Consider the following 19,091-nt stretch of genomic DNA (forward strand, 5'->3'; position numbering starts at 1 on the left):
ACTTATATGTGGGATAGTTGATGTTAGTAATTATCCAAATGGACATTAATCTCATATAATATATTTTGAAAATTAATCTTTAATTGCATTTAAAGGCTGGTGCTTTGAAGGTTAGCTAGCTTTATCATACTTCTGTAAGTCTTAGCTGATTACTAGAAATACTATTTTGGTTTTAAAAACTATAAGCATGAAGGGTACAGGAAAGTGATAATTAATGTACTTCCATAGGGAAGTATAATGCTATGGTTGAAATTCAATAACAGTACCTAACAATTATAGATATAAGGTAAGCAACAGTAAAGCTGGATATGTGCCAGATGCTTGAAAATAATTTCAGTTGACAGCCAATCTCAGCACCTTAGCATTCGTAAATTGCATGGGTATTGAGTTTGGATATTTTAGGTTGGTTAGAAAAGTCAAATTGCTTTTCAGTTTGTCACAGTTACAATGGTAACAGAGTATTACTCAGGTATTCCTCAGACCTGGGTATAATAGGAAAAGAAACCCTTTATTTCCTCATCTGAAGGCAATGGCCCAGCATGTGGGTGAAGGTCTTTGAAGGCAGAAATAAATTCTTAGACTGAACCTTCAGTCCAACCACACGAATTCATCTTCTTGAAAGCTGAGATTTTTCAAACTAGTTAGGCTAGAATGGGAAACAAAAAGACCAAATATTCCCACTGAAAGTTATAAAACTATGAAGGAGAAAACAATGAAAATAAACAGTTCCAAGCTAATGTGACTCTATTGTGGTGTGAAACTTTGGTAGATATTTTGCTAGATGATGCTGGCGATGCAACTGGACATAAAGATGGCCGCAGTGTGAAAATTATCGTCTCCATAAGCAAGGGCTATGGCCGAGCAAAGGTATGTTCTTAATTTTAAATTCTTTAACTGAATTATGAACATGACCATGAATCAAATCTATTTTATATTTGAGTGTTTGTCCTAGTAAATATACTATCAGCGTATGTATCTTGGCATTGGCTTAATATGTTGTAGAAGCATGGAAGTTAGGGACTTAAAAGAAATGATACGATCATATAAGTAGAAATGTGTCTCAGTACATCACGTTCATTCACTGGTGACAACCATTCTCATTGTTTGTCAACCATTCTCATTTCTAGAACTTCAAAAAAGTAACACTGCTTTGTTGGACAACAACATCTTGTCTAACATTCTTTTGGTGTCACCTTTAAAATACAGGTGTATTTATGACATGTAGTAACATGTTACCAGAGTTATCAATATAGTCATTGTACAAAGAGGAGACTATAAGCTATATGAATATTATAGACCCTGGAAAGAAATATTCACTGAACTTAGTATGATATTTCTATTGATGCTACGTGTATGGATCATTTTTTAAGCAAAGTCTAAGTTGATGAGGAAAATATTTTAACTTTTCTGGAATCAAATTTTGTTATCATGACTCAAGTCCTTTTTTAAAACTAAAAGTATTATTTTAAGCTGAATTTTGTAGTTGAGTGGCCAAGAACACAAATTTGTAAGTCTCTGAATTTTTTCCTATCAAAAAGAAAAAACAAAAACTCCTTTGGAATTTTAAAATAATTGAAGTTTTGAAGCTTGAAAAGTAAGATAGCACTTGTGAATTTTTACACTGAGCAAATATTCAAAGAATTCCAATGCCATAAACTTTCTGCTTGAGCTGCAGATTTATGCCAGATTTTCCCAAGTGGGTCTTCATGCAAAAGGCTGTAATAGTCTCAGTGAAGCTTAAACTTGCTCTAATTTAAAAGCAGCTACTTACAAAACATAGTATGAGCATTCATTTTGCCTGGGTTACAATAATACTGGGAAACAAGTTTTCTTTTTAAAAATAATGCTAAAAAGTGATGTTTTTGAACATTGAAGGTAGTTGTCTTAGTTTTCTTGAGCTTCTATAACAAAATACTATAGATTGGGTGGCCCAAACATCAAAAATGTATTTTGTGAAGCCCAAGATCAAGATGCTGGCTGATTTGGTTCCTAGTGAGGAATCTCTCATTGCATTGCAGATAGCTAACTTCTTGATATGTCTTCTTATGTCCTTTCCAAAGTGTGTGTACTTGGAGAGAGAGAGAGAGAGAGAGAGAGAGAGAGAGAGAAAGAGAGAGAGATGGAGGTCTCTCTCTCTTCCCGTATTTATAAGTTACTAATCTCATCATGAGAGCCCCATTCTACTAACCTACTCTGACTTCTTCCTAAAGTCTCCATTTCCAAAAATCATCACATTGAGGGTTATGGCTCTAACATATGGATTTGGGGGAGACATAAACATTCAGTCCATAAGAGTACTAAAAAAAAATCACAATGGTTTGCTGTGAATTTCTTAACTCTTTCTGGAAAAGGTATTGGCTTCTAACTTGAATTATATCTAAATGATGACAATAATCATTTCCCCTTATATTGGTAAAAGTTACAGATAAAAAATCAAGACTCTAAGGTGGCTAAGTGACTTACCTAAAGTCACATTTCTTTAATTAGGTGGTAGAATTAGGTAGGTAATTCTGTGTTGTAGGATCCGTATCTCCTAATATCTGACTTAGGTATTATTCTAACACCTTTTAAGGATGAATGCAGTAGGCAACCAGAGGATTATAATGTATCAACAAGCTAATTATATCTACTGGCCTCATGCTTACTTTTACATGACCATTTCCAGTCATCGTAAAAAAGGCTACACTTAGACTATAAATCTGGAATTATTTGTCCAATATATGTAGAAAGTCCTCAAAATCCCATGTGACAAAAAATAATAATAAATTTGGGACCATTCTTTGTTTTGAAAGGGATTCTTTCCTTGATAAAGTGAGTCCTGTAGGATTCCCTGACATGTTCTTTTAGTGGATTTTCTGATAAATTCAAAATGGGAACTGTTTTGTAAATATGTGAATGCCATGCTACTGTGGATAACACATTTCTAAAAAGATGGATTAGACTTTAGAGGTGTCTGGGTGGCACAGTCGGTTAAATGTCCCACTTGGTTTTGGCTCAGTTTGTGATCTCAGGGTTGTGAGATTGAGCCCCACATCAGGCTCTGTGGTCAGTGGGGAAGCTGCTTGAGATTCTCCCTCTCCCTCTACCCTTCCCCAGGAGTGCTCTCTCTCTGTCTCTAAAATAGACAAAATAAATCTAAAAAAAAAAAAAAAAAAAAAGACAGATTAGATTTTAGGTATAATCTAAATTAACAAATGAAAAAACTGATTTTTAGACTTAGCAAAGATAGGATCAAAAATGAGTAAGATGAAGTTCTAGGGCACATATGAGATAGTTCTCGTCCATCTCTGTCACCTTCTCCCTTCTACCAAGCTGCTTCTCTTCCAGAATGCACCCACTGCATTAAAGCAAAAGACTATTTTTCCTACTACCAAACAGGTCATGAATCAGTTTTCCATACCATTCCACTTCATCTCATCTCATTCTTTCTTGTTGTTGTTATTGATGTTACTTCATTTGTTTAGTTTGTTGGGATATGTTTTACTTTATATAATAAACTATACATGTCTGTTGCTATAACATCCATAGCATAGGCTTAATGAACATTTTAGTCCTTAATTATTAGTACATTAGTATGTTTTATTAGAAAATAGAGTAATAAAACAAGACATATAACTGGGTTTTATCATGTTTTATTTTATTCTTTCTTAGGATCAGAAGTCTCAGGCATATTTGATAGGATCCATTGGCATTAGTGGAAAAACCAAGTGGGATGTCTTAGATGGTGTAATTAGACGTCTCTTTAAGGTAAGTTGTGCAAGATATCTTGATATTAATTTTTGAATATGCTTTATTTTAGATGCTTTTCTTAGCTTTAGTAATGTAGACACATCTGCTTTTTCTTCCCTCCATTTCAAGTAGTAAGGAAAGCTTTCTCTCCTTATGCTGCGTGATATTAATAATTCTTTTATTACCAATTCCAAAATTCTTGACAGCTAGCTTCATATCCCCATGAGTTTTATATTTGTTGTAGATGAGTTGAATCTCTGTTTTGACTTCCTTTTTGTATGTATCATTTTAGGAATATGTGTTCCGAATTGATACATCCTCTAGCCTTGGTCTGAGCTCTGACTGCATTGCTAGCTACTGTATAGGAGATTTAATTAGATCTCACAGCCTAGAAGTGCCTGAACTGCTGCCTTGTGGATACCTTGTTGGAGATAATAACATCATTACTGTGAACCTGAAAGGTAAAAACAAAAACGAAAAGAAAACAAACTGTATTTTTTAAACCAACATCCATTTTTTTCTTCCTTTCTTCCCCCCCCCTCCTCCCTCCATTTCTCTCTCTCTCTCTCTCTCTCTTTTTTTTTTAGTTTTACTTCAGATTTTCGTATTTGAAAATTGTGTTAACTACATTGATAGTTTTAGTATGAAATGGGACATATTTATTTTTAAAACACTAAAATCTTACTAAAAACACTAAAATTCAAGTAAATGAAATTCTTTGACTTCTGGGATGTGAAACTTGGAATGTAATTTTGAAGATTCTCCAAGACTCAAGAATAGGAATGTGATTTAGGGAATTTCAAATTTCTAGGTTTTTCCCCATTATCATCTTTCATTTTGGGAGGGCACAAAGAATTTCTTGCCTATCCCAGAGTAATAAATTCATCACTGTACTTTGATTTTAAAATATGTGTACCCAATAAATACCCACTGGGGATAGAGAATAGATGTTAAGAATTGGGGCTAAGAAATTCTGTTTGCTTTGGATGATGTGATTAATTATAGGCAAATGGAATATCTGAAGTATACTTGTCTCCCTAATTCTTTGTTCATATATGTTAAAGAGCCAGAACAGATCTCTATAAACTGGATTAATAGAGGAATTTGCCAACATTTGATTTTGTGATTAAGGTGCTTGGGTTAGTAGTAAAAGGGGATACTATTGCTTTACTTCTTAATTCCTTGCCAAATATCACAATTCATATTCTTCCAAAGCTTAAGTGGGTGAACAGCTGGGGTTTATAATGAGAGATAGAAGAGAATGAAGAGGAAGAGAAAATAGGAAGAAAAAGGGAAGAAAATACATATGTATTTTAATTTGTACACTTATTCTTAACAAAACTACCCCCTTCAGAGGGAAGGAAGATATTATAATAGAATTTATAGTAATTCTTCCACTTCTCTCTGGAAACATAAGTGGGAAACCTGAAGTAGACAGTGGAGGAAAGCCTGAACAAAAGGAAAGCACTTAGGTTCATTTAGATGTTCACTCTGCCTTATTAGTAATGCTTTTTTGTCTTAAAATGGCAACACGTAGTTGTGAGTTAGAAATATCAAGGAAAGCATTTTACAAAGCCCGCATTCCCATGACCAATAAAACTCTGTTGTGGGTTAACACTGTATTTTAAATTCCAGCTTCTGTAGAACAATAAGGCATGCTGTTCCTTTTGTTTCTCCTTCAGGGGTAGAAGAAAACAGTTTGGACAGTTTTGTTTTTGATACACTGATTCCTAAACCAATTACCCAGAGGTACTTTAACTTGTTGATGGAGCATCACAGAATTATACTCTCAGGACCCAGTGGTACTGGAAAGACCTATTTAGCAAACAAACTTGCTGAATATGTAATAACCAAATCTGGGAGGAAAAAAACAGAGGATGCAATTGCCACTTTTAATGTGGACCACAAGTCAAGTAAGGTAGGTCACAAAGTCCTAAGAGAATTGTTGCTATTTATCGTAAGTGTTTTAAGCAATTAAGCTATAAGATTATGTGAAATCCATTTTGAACATGGAAACCTACCATCTCTCTGACTAAAACAAAATCTGATGGATGACTTAACCCTTTTTCATGAGTTTAAACAAGACTGCTCTTAGGTAACATGCAGTTATCAGGTACTTCTCAAGCATTGAGAATATACAGAAGAAAATGACAAGTCTCTATTGTCTGATTTCTCTTAGACATCCATCTGGGAAGTGTTAGAGTAGAAAGAGATCCATGCAGAGTTCTGTAGAAGCAAGAGGGGAAAATATAATTCTTCCTGGAAGAATTAGAGCTTTATAAAAAGTCAATACTTGACCTGGGTCTTAATAAATAGGTGGGAATTAACTGGGGTGTTACAGCCAGGAGGATGTGGGTATGATTAGAATAGTCCAGGCAGAAATTCTGGGAGTAGCAATTTGCTTACATTTTATTTCTATAGGATTTCTGCTTAAAAACCTTAGGAAATTGAACCGTATTTCATTTTGCCATCAACGAAGGTCTAATGTACCATAATAATCAGCTTGAGCACTCTCAACTATTAAATAGGCATGAGGGGGCTATAAAGCCTAGCCAGTACTTTCATATATTATGAGTAAAACAAAGAATCCTAAAAAGAAAATACTTAATGCCTAACATTTCCTAATGCTGGAATATTTTTGCCTGTAAGTACACATTAGATTCTCAATCAATTCAGCCTAAGCTTCTCTTAAGAAACTTTGTCTGTTATGGGCAATACCTTGATGGAATCCACATGACAGTGGGTGATGTCATTTTTCCAAAGATAACCTGGTTAGATGATCTAAACTAACCCAAGTGACTCAGAAAATTCAGGCTTACAAATTTTCAGAAATAAATTCAGGTCACAAAATTTGGATTGGATTCTTGAAATAAACCAGACATACAGTTTAGTGAACAAAACATTTCTTAATGTTATGAACAATAAACCAAAAAACTGGACAACCTAAGAGCAATGGAAAAGCTACAGAAAAAGCAACGGAAAAAAACTTAACAACTTACCATGACTGAATCCGGAAGAAATAGAAAATCTGAATAGACCAATTACTTGTAAGGAGATTGAATCAGTAACCAAAAATCTCCCAAAGAAGGAAAACTCAGGAGCAGATAGCTTTGCTGGTGAATTTTGTCAAACATTTAAAGAAGAACTAACACCAGTCCTTCTCAAACTCCTCCAAAACTTTGAAGATGATGGGACAATCCAAAACTCATGAGGCCAGCATCATCCTGATACCAAAACTAGAAAATGATACTGCTAGAAAAGAAAACTATAGACAATATTCTTGATGAGTATAGATGTAAAAGCTTTCAATAAAGATATTGAAATCAAATCAAATTCAGTAGCACATTAAAAAAGATCTTTCACCATGATCAAGTGGGATGTATCCCTAGGGTACAAAGATAGTTCAACATAGAGAAATTAATCAGTGTGATATGGCACAGAGAATGAAAACAAATCATATGATAATCTCAATAGATGCAGAGACAACATTTGACAAAGTATATCATTCATGTAAAAACTCTTAACAAATTAGGTTTAGAAGGATCACTTCTTAACAAAGGCCAGATATGACAAGCCCACAGCTAACACCACAGTCAGTGGTAAAATGTTGTTAGATTTTCCTTTAAGATCAGGAACAAAACAAAGATGCTGACTCTCATCATTTCTATTCAGCATAGTCCTAGAAGTCCCAGCTAGAGCAATCAGGCAAAGAAGAAGGAGGAGGAGGAGGAGAAAGAGAAGAAGAAGGAAGAAGGTAAATGAGAGGGGGTGAAGAAAAGATATCAGAATCAGAAAGAAAGAAGTAAAGTTTGCTCTATATGCAGATGACATATTTTTACATATAGAAAATCCTAAAGACTCCACCCCCAGAAAACCCTGTTAGATTTAATTAATGAATTTAATAAAGTTGCAGGATATAAAATTAACAAACAGAAATTAGTTGTGTTTCTATACACCAACAATGGATTTACTGAAAAAGAAATGAAGAAGTTGATCTCATTTATAGTAGCATCAAAAACAATAAAATACTTATAAATTAAAATTATTTTACATAATATTTACATAACTAAATTTACATTACATTGACGAAAGAAATTGAAGAAGACACAGATAGGCATCACATGTTCATGGGCTGGAAGAATTAATATTATTAAAACTAACAAAAACTATCTATAGATTCAATGCAATTGCTATCAGGATTCCAATGGCATTTCTTATAGAAGTCCAAAAAAAAAAAAAAAAAACCCCTCATAAAATATATATGGAACCATGAAAGACTCTGAATAGACAAAGGAATCCTGAGAAAGAAGAACAAAGCAGGAGATCACACTTCCTAATTTCAACTATACTATGAAAGTATAGTCATTAAGATAGTAAGGTAATGCCATGACAATAAATGCATAGAATTGGCAGGCACAATGAAACAGAATCAAAAGCCTGGAAATGAACCTAAGTCTATACCATCAACTAAAGATTTAAATGTAAGACCTGAAACCATGAAACTCCTAGAAGAAAACATAGCAATAAAACTCCTTGACATGGGTCTTGGTAATGATTTTTTGGATAGGACACCTGAAGTACAAGCAACAAAATAAAAAATAAACAAGTGGGAATACATCAAACTAAAAACTTCCACACAGCAAAATGAACCATCAACAAAGTGAAAAGACAACCTACAGAATTGGAGAAAATATTTACAAACGATATATATCTGTGAAGGGGTTCATATCCAAAATATAGAAAAAACTCATTCTACTCAATAGCAAGAAAACATATGAACCAATTAAAAAAATGAACAAAGGACCTGAACAGACAGTCTCCAAAGAAGGTATACAAAAGATCAACAGACACATGAAAAGATGCTCAACATCACTAGTCATTAGGAAAATGCAAATTAAAACCACAATGAGATATCACCTCATGCCTGTTAGAATGGCCATCATCAAAAAGATGGGACTGGAACTGGAAGAGATTATGCTGAGTGAAATAAGTCAAGCAGAGAGAGTCAATTATCCTATGGTTTCACTTATTTGTGGAGCATAACAAATAGCATGGAGGACATGGGGAGTTAGAGAGGAGAAGGGAGTTGGGGGAAATTGGAAGGGGAGGTGAACCACGAGAGATTATGGACTCTGAAAAACAATCTGAGGGTTTTGAAGGGGCGGGGGGTGGGAGCTCGGGGTACCAGGTGGTGGGTATTATAGAGGGCACGGATTGCATGGAGCACTGGGTGTGGTGCAAAAATAATGAATACTGTTATGCTGAAAATAAATAAATTTAATTAAAAAAAAAAAAAAAGACGGGCGATAACAAAAAGACGGGAGATACCAGGCTGGTAGGGATGTAGAGAAAAGGGGACCCTTGGCTGTTGGAGGGATTGCTAATTGAAATAGTCAGTGTGGAAAACAGTGGAAGGAACCTCAAAACTTAAAAATAGTACTGCCATATGATCCAGCAGTTCCATTTCTAGGAATGTATCCAAAGGAAATAAAAATACTAACTCAAAAAAAATTTGCATGCCCCCCATGTTTATAGAAGCATTACTTAAAATAACTAAGATATGGAAACAACTTAAGTGTCCCTGAAAAAAAAAATTGGTGTATAGATACATATATGTGTGAGTGTGTGTGTGTATGTATATACACACAGTGAAATATTATCCAGCCGTAAAAAAGATGAGGAAATCCTACCATTTGCTAAAAATGGATAGACTTTGAAGGTATTATGTTAAGTGAAATGTCAGAGGAAGACAAATACTGTATCATCTCACTTATATATGGAATATCAAAAAAAAATTACCTGAGGCAGAGGATGGGGGACAGGAATTGTAAGAAAATGGTTAAAAGTTACAAACTTGCAGTTACAGGATAAATAAGTACTTGGGATGTAATATTAAAATGATGACCATAGCTAACACTGCTGTATGACATACAGAAAAGTTGTTAAGGGAGTAAATTCTAAGAGTTTCTTTCACAAGAAAATTCTTCTTTCTCTTCTTTTTTATTGGATCTATATGAGAAGACGATGATAGCTGAACTTAAGGTGATAATTATCTCACGATATGTGCAAATCAAATCGTCATGCTGTTCACCTTAAGTTTATGCAAGGATGTATCTCAATTATTTCTCAATAAAAATGTTCTTAATGGAGTAATTTATTAAGAAATAAGGATTTCCTCATCTTTTTTACGGCTGGATAATATTTCACTGTGTGTATATACATACACACACACACACTCACACATATATGTATCTATACACCAACTGAAATCTAAGGCAGATAGCTGAGTTTCCTTTGGCTTGGTTTTCCCAGCTGTAATATGGAAAAAGTAGTAGGGGCATGGTAAGAGCTAAGAGTGTGGGGGTAGGTGGTGGGGAACGGGGGAGATATATATATGCAATTAATGTATAATAGCTTTCAGTGAAGATTTCTTTCACAAATATAGAGCCATTCAAACATGACCCCCCAAACTTTGTTCAAAACTATCTTATATGTTGTTTTCAAGGAGAGCAATCATGTACATAAAATATGCTGGGATCTCTTCAAGTTAAATAAATATAGCTCATGAATTCCAAATATTTCCTTGGAACTCATCACCCTTCAAATTTTTGAACCACCTATTCTCATTTCAATGAAATAGAGACATGTAACCTGAGGTCGAATATTTGACTCTTCTCTAAACAGAAGTATAAAGAGTAGAGTCATTTGTTTGCTTCAGCCTACATGTTTAATGCCTCCTGCAAACTCTAGGTCTCCTCAGAACGTTACTTAAAAAAGCATTTTTACCACCATTCTTTTTTCTTCTCTGCGAGAAAGAGGAAAGGATTATGTCTCTTAACCATCTTCAGTGTATTCTTTGAATTTCCCCCAATGTTGGTATGACTTTAGAAGTGACTTCCTTATGAAAAAAACAAGTGGTTGGTAAAAAGACAATAGATTTGTTATAGGAAACCATGTCATTTTGACAAAGTTGGGGATCACTTAAAATAAAATTTTTCATCAAGTAGAGTGATTTGGGCTTCATTGGGATGTAGTTTAACATGGTATAATAAAACATTTGGTAATTTACACTAATAAAATTTACACTTAGAAAGTTATTTATACTTATAAAATCGGCCTCACTCCTCACATTTACTGTTATATTTATGTTCTTTTTATTTCAGTCAAAAAACTGTTTAGTGTTTGGAGATGTTCTTAATCAATAATATTATACTAATTTAAAAAAAAATTGTCACCAAATATTACCAGCACTCTTATTTTCTTCTTTTCCTGAATAAAATCACTTGTGTCATTAGTAGGTGAGCTTAATGTTTATTATTACAAAAAACAATGACAAATAAAGCCTAGCCAAGAGCATTGGAACAGAATTAATGAGGCTTGGAAGTAGTAATAGGAAAAATCCCTGGACAAATCATGTGGCATTTGGCATCAAGAAAGCAAAAAATACAACTAACAAACGTGTATTGTTTCTTTCTGTTGTAAGATCTGAATGAGCTGTCAGCAATGCGGGATACCGTCGTTGCTAGAGAATTTAGCCAATTCTTGCCAAATTCTCAGAGATTCTGCGATGGTTTTTGTTTGCATTGGTTTGCTTTTATGTGAGGAATGGGTAAGTGAGAATGGTATAAAGGAGTCGGGATGAGTAGTTGAGACTGTCTGAGGGGTAGCTGCTCACAGTGTAGATGTACTAAAGTAAAGTGAGAACGAGGCATGAAGTAATAAATCCTGTCCCTGAAAAATGAAGCCATGTCACGGCTGACGGGCGATATGCTAGGCTATAGGAAGCAATGAAGAGACAAAGCCAAAAAAACACTTATGGATTCAAAAAAATGTCAAACAATAAAACCACCAAAAGAAAAAAAATCTTTTCACGTGTTTGGCACTCCCCTGCATTTTACATTCTGTCCCTCTTCCTGCTCTCGAAGTCCTCCCTCGATCTGCCAGCTGGGATATTTTGATCGAGAGCAGTACACATAAGCAATTACACTTTGTGACATTTGATCTAGTGAGCCCAGAAGGCTAGAGATGGATTTAGTAAATAATATGTGGCCAGATGAAACACTTGGAATGTTAGGTAGGAAAAGATCAGAAAACTGGTCTTGGCAGATTCATTTTTTTTGGGCCTAGAGTCAAAACCGGAGAAGGCAATGATCAACAGCTTTTACAGAACTGCCGATTTCTCCATATATTTTCAGAGTATGGGATTCATCTAATTATCAATGTCCATCTGATAGGTATACCTGTTTTCTTTTGCCTAATTAGATCTTGCACATGAAAATTTTAACGCTAATGTATCAGTATTTCAATCTAAGATTGAACCCCAATTAAGTGATAGTGGGGATTATAAAGTGATTTCAAAAGGGTGTGAGAAAAACTCAAGTTATATGACAAAATTGTTTGTGTCTAATTTTGTCCACTTGCAGCCATAGCTTTCATTAGATTCCCAAAGGGGACTACTGCCCTTCTCAAGATGAGAGAGAATCATGAGAATCGAACGGCCCTACTTTCCCACAATCCCTCAGGGATGTCTTAATTACCAAGTTCAATGCCCTTTGCTTCTCTTCTCTGTATCTCTCCCTCTCTCCCTCTCTCTCTTTCTCTCTTTATTGCTTATGGATAGCAAATTGCTATAGACCATCCTCCCTTTCTAGAAATTCCTCTAATTTTCGAGATTATCATTCTGTTTCCTTCTTACCCTCCAGCAAGCTCCTTCTCAGCCTCCTTCACCTCCTGGTAAATGAAAAGATGACCCAACATTCTGTTCTCTCCCACTTCTGTTCTCACCTGCATAACTCCCCTCATTTCAATTTGCATTGATTCACATTGGACACGGTTAGCCAAACCCGCCCTCCTGAATAGGAGGCCTTTCCCTTAGCATACACGTTTCTACCACATACAAAGTTTAGAAAACCCAGGTTCAGCTCTGAAAAAATACCAAATCCATCTTCTTCCCTCCATCTCCGCTACCATCACCCTCCCACCAAAATTAACACTATCCCTGGGATGACAGCAACTGTTTTCTAACTGCTTGATTCGCAACTTCTGTTAAATCTCCCTTCTCTCTCTTTCTGATTTTTCCCTTCATCTCATGAAAAATACAGTATCTTTTCATTATTGAAGTCTGACTGCATTAAATCCTGCAACATTTTTCTATTCTTTTCTGTACAAAGTCAAAATCTTCCCACACCTGTACCATCCCTATTAAGTCCCATATTTTCTCTTGGCTTCAGCAGTTTTGTTATTCTCTTGACTGGTCCCTCTTCTCCTCTACAATATACTTACCACAATTAAATCATGATTCTGACTACATTACTCAGGACCCCACACAGAACATTCATTGTTTCTTTGCTGCCAGTAGGAAAAATCCAGTAACCTTTCAAATCATACCAGGTTGCAAACACTTCTTTCCAATTTACTTAACATTATTTATATTCACAAAACATATACTACTAGTTTCTTTCTTACCACGTTTTTTTTTTAAAGATTTTATTTATTCATTTGACAGAGAGAGATCACAAATAGATGGAGAGGCAGGCAGAGAGAGAGAGAGAGGGAAGCAGGCTCCCTGCTGAGCAGAGAGCCCGATACGGGACTCGATCCCAGGACCCTGAGATCATGACCTGAGCCGAAGGCAGCGGCTTAACCCACTGAGCCACCCAGGCACCCTCTTACCACGTTTTTTTTATGTTTCTGCCTTTAATTATTCTTTTCCCTCTATTTGGAAAGCTCTTCTTCCATTTTTAAGCATCAAAACATTACCTAATCCTAAAAATAAAAGGTTAGTAGAAAATAATACTACCACCAGAAAGTCTTTTTTGGCAGTACAAGTAAGGTTTACATGCTTTGAACAAAATCTTTCGTGTATGCTCTTTTAATACATTTTTTTTAAGATTTTATTTATTTATTTGACAGACAGAGATCACAAGCAGGCAGAGAGGCAGGCAGAGAGAGAGGAGAAAGCAGGCTCCCCAAGGAGCAGAGAGCCCGACGTGGGGCTCGATTCCAGGATCCTGAGATCATGACCTGAGCTGAAGGCAGCGGCTTAACCCACTGAGCCACCCAGGCACCCCGATACATTATTTTTTTAAAGATTTTATTTATTTATTTGTCAGAGAGGGAGGCAGAGCGAGAAGGAGAAGCAAGCTCCACACTGAGCAAGGAGCCCGATGGGGGACTCTATCCCTGGGATAAGCTGAAGGCAGGCGCTTAACCCTCTGAGCCACCCAGCATCGGAGATACATAGGTTTTGTGGGTTTTTTTAAAGATTATTTATTTATTTATTTGACAGAGAGGGGGGGGGATCACAAGTAGGCAGAGAGAAAGAGAGGAGGAGGCTCCCCGCTGAGCAGAGAGCCCAACAGGGGGGCTGATCCCAGGACTCCTGAGACCACAACCGGAGCCGAAGGCAGAGGCTTAACCCACTGAGCCACCTAGGCACCCTACATTGTTTTTTCTACTGTGAATTACAGTTTGGTTTTTTACACACACACACACACACACACACACACACACACACACACACGTAACCCACTATTCTGGGTAATAAGCTTCTTGAATGCTTTTCCATTTCTAATTAATCATTATCTCTTTGGTATTTCTGTTACCTTTGATAAATAAATTGCTCTTTCCCTACTGAAAAAAAAAAGTTGTTCGTTCACATTTGTTTATGTAGAACGATCCAAATTTTTCTGCATAGATTCAAAGTCTATTTTCTTTTTCATTGCAACACCACTGCCATGCACAATTTCTCTTGTAAAAACAGAGCACTTATTTTTCCCCAAACACATCACACGCTCATACCTTCCAGCTTTCACTCTTTATTATTTGTACTTCAATAGTTTGTCCCCAAGGACCCTGTTCTCTGAACAAGTCTGGATGAGGTGCCTCTCTTAAGTTTCCCTATAATGTTTTGTGCATTTCACTTACCACACTGTTTTTGTGTTTTACTTTTTGAACTGCCTTTCTGCTTATCAATTCTAAATTCCTGGAATGGAGAAATATTCTCTGAATCCTTAATACCAAAAGTACCTGGAGCATAATAAGTGCTTGCTAAGGTGTTTGGAAAGGATAAATAACTGCTCAATTATCATTTAGAATTCTACTCACTATTCAGAATTCATCTCAAAATTTCACCTCACTATGTAAGTCCATCAGGATCCCCCAGTTGGAATTAATCCTTCTTCTTCCTACAGACCATGACTCCCCTTTTAACCTCTCTAATGGGATGTTTTGTATTGCATTTTGTACATTTATTAGTTATGTATGTACCTACCATAACCATGAGTTACATATCACCCTCCCAAGCTCCAGCATTTCCTTCTCTAGAAAGCTTTCCTTGAAACCTGCCACCTAGGCAAAATCTCCTCCCCTGACCTTTCGTAGCTCATAATATATTATGATATCGTATTCAAATTGATATCATAATATATTATGATATCGATTTATCATATTTAAATTTTAGTACTTAATGTGACCATCTTAAAGCCTACAAGGGAAGTCTTTTCAACACCTATGCCAAGAAAAGTACTTGATTCAGTCATAATTACTGTTCAACTTACTAACTTGAATGATGATCCATTATTTTTGTACACCTCAGGGGATTGTCTAGAGCGATGAATGTAGAAGATAGGCAGTCAATGTTTTATAAATGAATGAATGACTTAACATGGGTAAATTATTGATATAAATTCCATTTTTGTCTTTTAAGATGAATGAAATTCTCCAGACTATTCATTAGTTGAAGCATATTTTTCTGTATTCTCTGATTTAGGCTATATTTGTTCAATGTGATTGGCTCAATGTAAGATACCCAGTGCATTAGTTTTCTAATAAATTTTATATTTGAACTTAATATATTACTAAATGCCTCAAAACCCTGGCCACTGTTTTCTTAACCTTTTCTTTTAGTTCTAAAAGTAGTATTACAGACAGAGGGTGGCGACCTCTAGGATGAGTGGTTATCCATGTTCACCTACCTGGCTGCCAGAAATGGTTTTTTAACCCTGACCAGGATTTACAAATTGAAAATGTCATTGTAAATATGCAAATATTATGGAAATGTTCTTCCTGATTAGGATAATTTTAAGAAACCTAATTATGTGTCTGGCCTACCCATCTGTGAGAGCAGTCAATCAATGAACTGGTTATCATATTTAGATTGAAAGCTATTAGAAAGGAATAATACCTTAAAAAAAAAAACAATAAGCTCAAGAAATGCTAAATGCTAATGTCAAGTGACCCAGGGAACCACAGCAAATTTTGTCTTTGTTTAAAATCATAGAAGCTGCATGAAGATTATAAATAATAGCCATACATCTCTCTAAGTCCTGGGGCTGTGATTTCATGTACCCTATTGAAATGAACTAGAATTAAAACATTTAAAGTATTAGTGGAAATTTAGGTGTGCCTCCTTGGATTTATTATAAGGTTTGCTGAAATCCACTTTTACCATTGTAATACCAAAAGCAAGAATGAAGTCTCAATATTTATGGTTTATTATAAGAGCTCATACGCAGAACTCACTGCCCCCCTCTTTTTTTTTTTCTTCTTTTTTTAAGGGGACACAACAACTGAGAAACATGCTTTTGTTTTCAAAATTTTCTATTTGCAGCAACTGTTCTGTATTGGCTTTTCTGTTTGCTCTTTTCTTTAAAAAATATATTTTCTCAGCATTATATTTCTTTACTTGGTTTTATATCAGCGCCATGACCTATGGGTTTTAGTCAAAGTTACTGGATGGCGGACAAAGTGTGCTATTCCTAAACTATGAATTGCTTGCCATTGGTGTAAATCGATCATTGATGTATTTGTTTCCTTTATTTTTTTCCAAGGAGTTGCAACAGTATCTTGCTAACCTGGCTGAACAGTGCAGTGCGGATAATAATGGTGTAGAGCTCCCTGTTGTAATAATTCTTGATAATCTTCATCATGTGGGCTCTTTGAGTGATATCTTCAATGGTTTTCTCAACTGTAAATACAACAAATGGTATGCTTGTGAAATATTTTGAGTGATGAAATATGAAAAAAATGACCAGATTTGTTTCTAATGTCTTTATGCCTTTTAAAACCTGTGGTGGATGCCATGAATTTAAGAAGGCTTCATTAATATTAGAACATATTCCCCCCCACACAAAAAAAAATCCCTGTGCATTTCTTGAAACATCTATTTATTCATTCAGCAATTATGTTCCAGGCTACTTTTATGGAAACATGATTTACTTGATGGCGTTAGCTTCTATGGATATGTGGAAGGTCTGGGAGACCAATGTCGATGACAGAACGTTTAGATCAAGGAAATTAAGAATTAAAATGAAGCTCAGAGCTCTGGTTTCACTTTTCCTCCATATCGAAGTTTAAATTCAACCTTCCGTAAAGATAAATTTGACGCGTTCAGATATATCATCATTAATGAGTCTAACTTTTAAAAATTTACAATGAAAGTAAAGGTTGAAGTAGGGTATAAAAAAATCTGAAAACCCACTAAAGATGGCATCTAAAGAAAGACATATAAGAGCAACCTAAATATTAGTTTTAATGGTGCAGTATCCCCATTAATCTCTGCTAGAGATTTTTTATATGTTGTAGATCATCATAAGATCAGCTTTGAAACAAGAATACAAATTTTCTCATCAAGAAACTTTAAAATATCTATGAAATAATGAAAGAGGGAAAATTAATGAATTTGATTATAATCATAAGAGTCACAAGACGTTAGAGTGAAATGAGATTACTGTGATTATTCCATCTAACCTTTTTATTTTATAGATGAGTAAACTCAGGCTCAGAAAGGTAAAATGATTCTCCTAGGATGCTAGAGCTGAAATTAGAAGCCTAAATCCAAATTTCCAGCTCAATGATCTTTGTTATTTTTCCACCTAACATTACAAAATCACCCTTGTAAAGCCTAATGTTAATTGGAATAATCCATATTTACCTACATTGTTTTTTAAGGCGATTTTAATAGACTGATCTCTTCTACCTTCAGCACATCAACATATTTAATTTTATTTTCCAGTCCATATATTATTGGAACAATGAATCAGGGAGTTTCTTCATCGCCAAATCTAGAGCTGCATCACAATTTCAGGTAAAGATAAATTGAATGCTTTGTTTTGTTTTGTTGTATTGTCTCTTTCTGTTTGCTTTTGGTTAGTGTTTTCCCGTTTGTACATTGACAGATCCTGCCAGTGGTGACCTGTGGTGTGAAAATAATTCTCACTTCTTCTGACACTCTTTCTCAAGCAGACATTTTGTGATCTTCAACCTGTAATTGGAATTGTTTCTTTAAAAAAAAAAAAAAAGAAAGAAAGAAAGAAAGAGAAAAGAAAAAAGAAAGGAAGGGAAAGAAATGTTTGTCCTGCTCACTATGTCACCAGCTAAAGTAGAGCACTTTTCTTCAAAGTGTGAGGAATGTGAAGAGAGTTCCTATTTCAGGATTTGTGATTCTCCTACAGAAGAGTACTCAGCGTGTAGACTCCCACTCACTTCTGACGCACATGAGCTTTGCTTTAGCTTAAAAAGAAAAGTTATTTTGTATACCTCTAATGCTAAGAGATCTCCTAACCCCTTTGATCATTAAAGTGAGCCACCAATTGACATAGGAACATTCTTTATTTATATTGGAAAGAGAATACCATGGACTTAAAACTTAATTTATTTAAAGATTTCTGAATATATATATGTATATATATAATTTTTTTGTTGTTTTTTTTTGTAGGTGGGTGCTATGTGCAAACCACACAGAACCTGTGAAAGGCTTTTTAGGTAGATACCTTCGAAGGAAACTGATCGAGATAGAGATTGAAAGGAATATACGCAATAATGACTTAGTCAAAATTATAGATTGGATTCCTAAGACATGGCATCATCTCAACAGTTTTTTGGAAACACACAGTTCTTCTGATGTTACCATTGGTGAGTTCCAAAACTGCAATATGCCATTTTCCAGGAACTAAGAGTACGTGGTAAGATGGCCAGATTGGATGGTAGAAAATAACAAGCAAAGCTAATTTTTTTCTTGCTCCCAAAGATTTAAGTTTTCTTTTTTCCTTCTGAAAGTTTGCCTTCTTCTAAGCTTTATATTTCTGATTAGATTCATTATGCTTGACAATTATGGTTTTCTAAGATTTGACTGAAATCACATGAGTTTAATATAGCCAAATATTTAAAAATTAGATAACCATTTGAAATAAATTATATCTGTTTAAATTCCCTTTTTATGATAAAAAACAAATTTTAGCCAATGGTTCACATCAAATATAGTTATGAGAGAAGATTTTAGTTAGAGATAATTTAGGTGTTTTGTGGATTATGGATAACTGAGTTGTTTCATATTTTTCATCAAGGCAAAACTGAATTAATTC

At 35.0% G+C, this 19,091-nt stretch overlaps 1 protein-coding gene across 5 annotated transcripts in view; it reads left to right on the forward strand.

The window, feature by feature from the left end:
- Nucleotides 1-19,091, forward strand: part of NAV3 (neuron navigator 3) — an 853,944-nt gene that overhangs the window by 822,657 nt on the left and 12,196 nt on the right. For all 5 annotated transcript variants that reach the window (XM_059186398.1, XM_059186399.1, XM_059186402.1 and 2 more), the window contains 7 exons: nucleotides 770-867; nucleotides 3,652-3,747; nucleotides 4,022-4,190; nucleotides 5,412-5,647; nucleotides 16,560-16,714; nucleotides 17,744-17,815; nucleotides 18,446-18,642. In XM_059186398.1, the coding sequence (XP_059042381.1) occupies nucleotides 770-867; nucleotides 3,652-3,747; nucleotides 4,022-4,190; nucleotides 5,412-5,647; nucleotides 16,560-16,714; nucleotides 17,744-17,815; nucleotides 18,446-18,642 (1,023 nt within the window). The remainder of the gene's footprint in view (nucleotides 1-769; nucleotides 868-3,651; nucleotides 3,748-4,021; nucleotides 4,191-5,411; nucleotides 5,648-16,559; nucleotides 16,715-17,743; nucleotides 17,816-18,445; nucleotides 18,643-19,091) is intronic.

This window comes from Mustela lutreola, chromosome 8 (assembly GCF_030435805.1).
Source record: "Mustela lutreola isolate mMusLut2 chromosome 8, mMusLut2.pri, whole genome shotgun sequence".
Lineage (NCBI taxonomy): Eukaryota > Metazoa > Chordata > Mammalia > Carnivora > Mustelidae > Mustela > Mustela lutreola.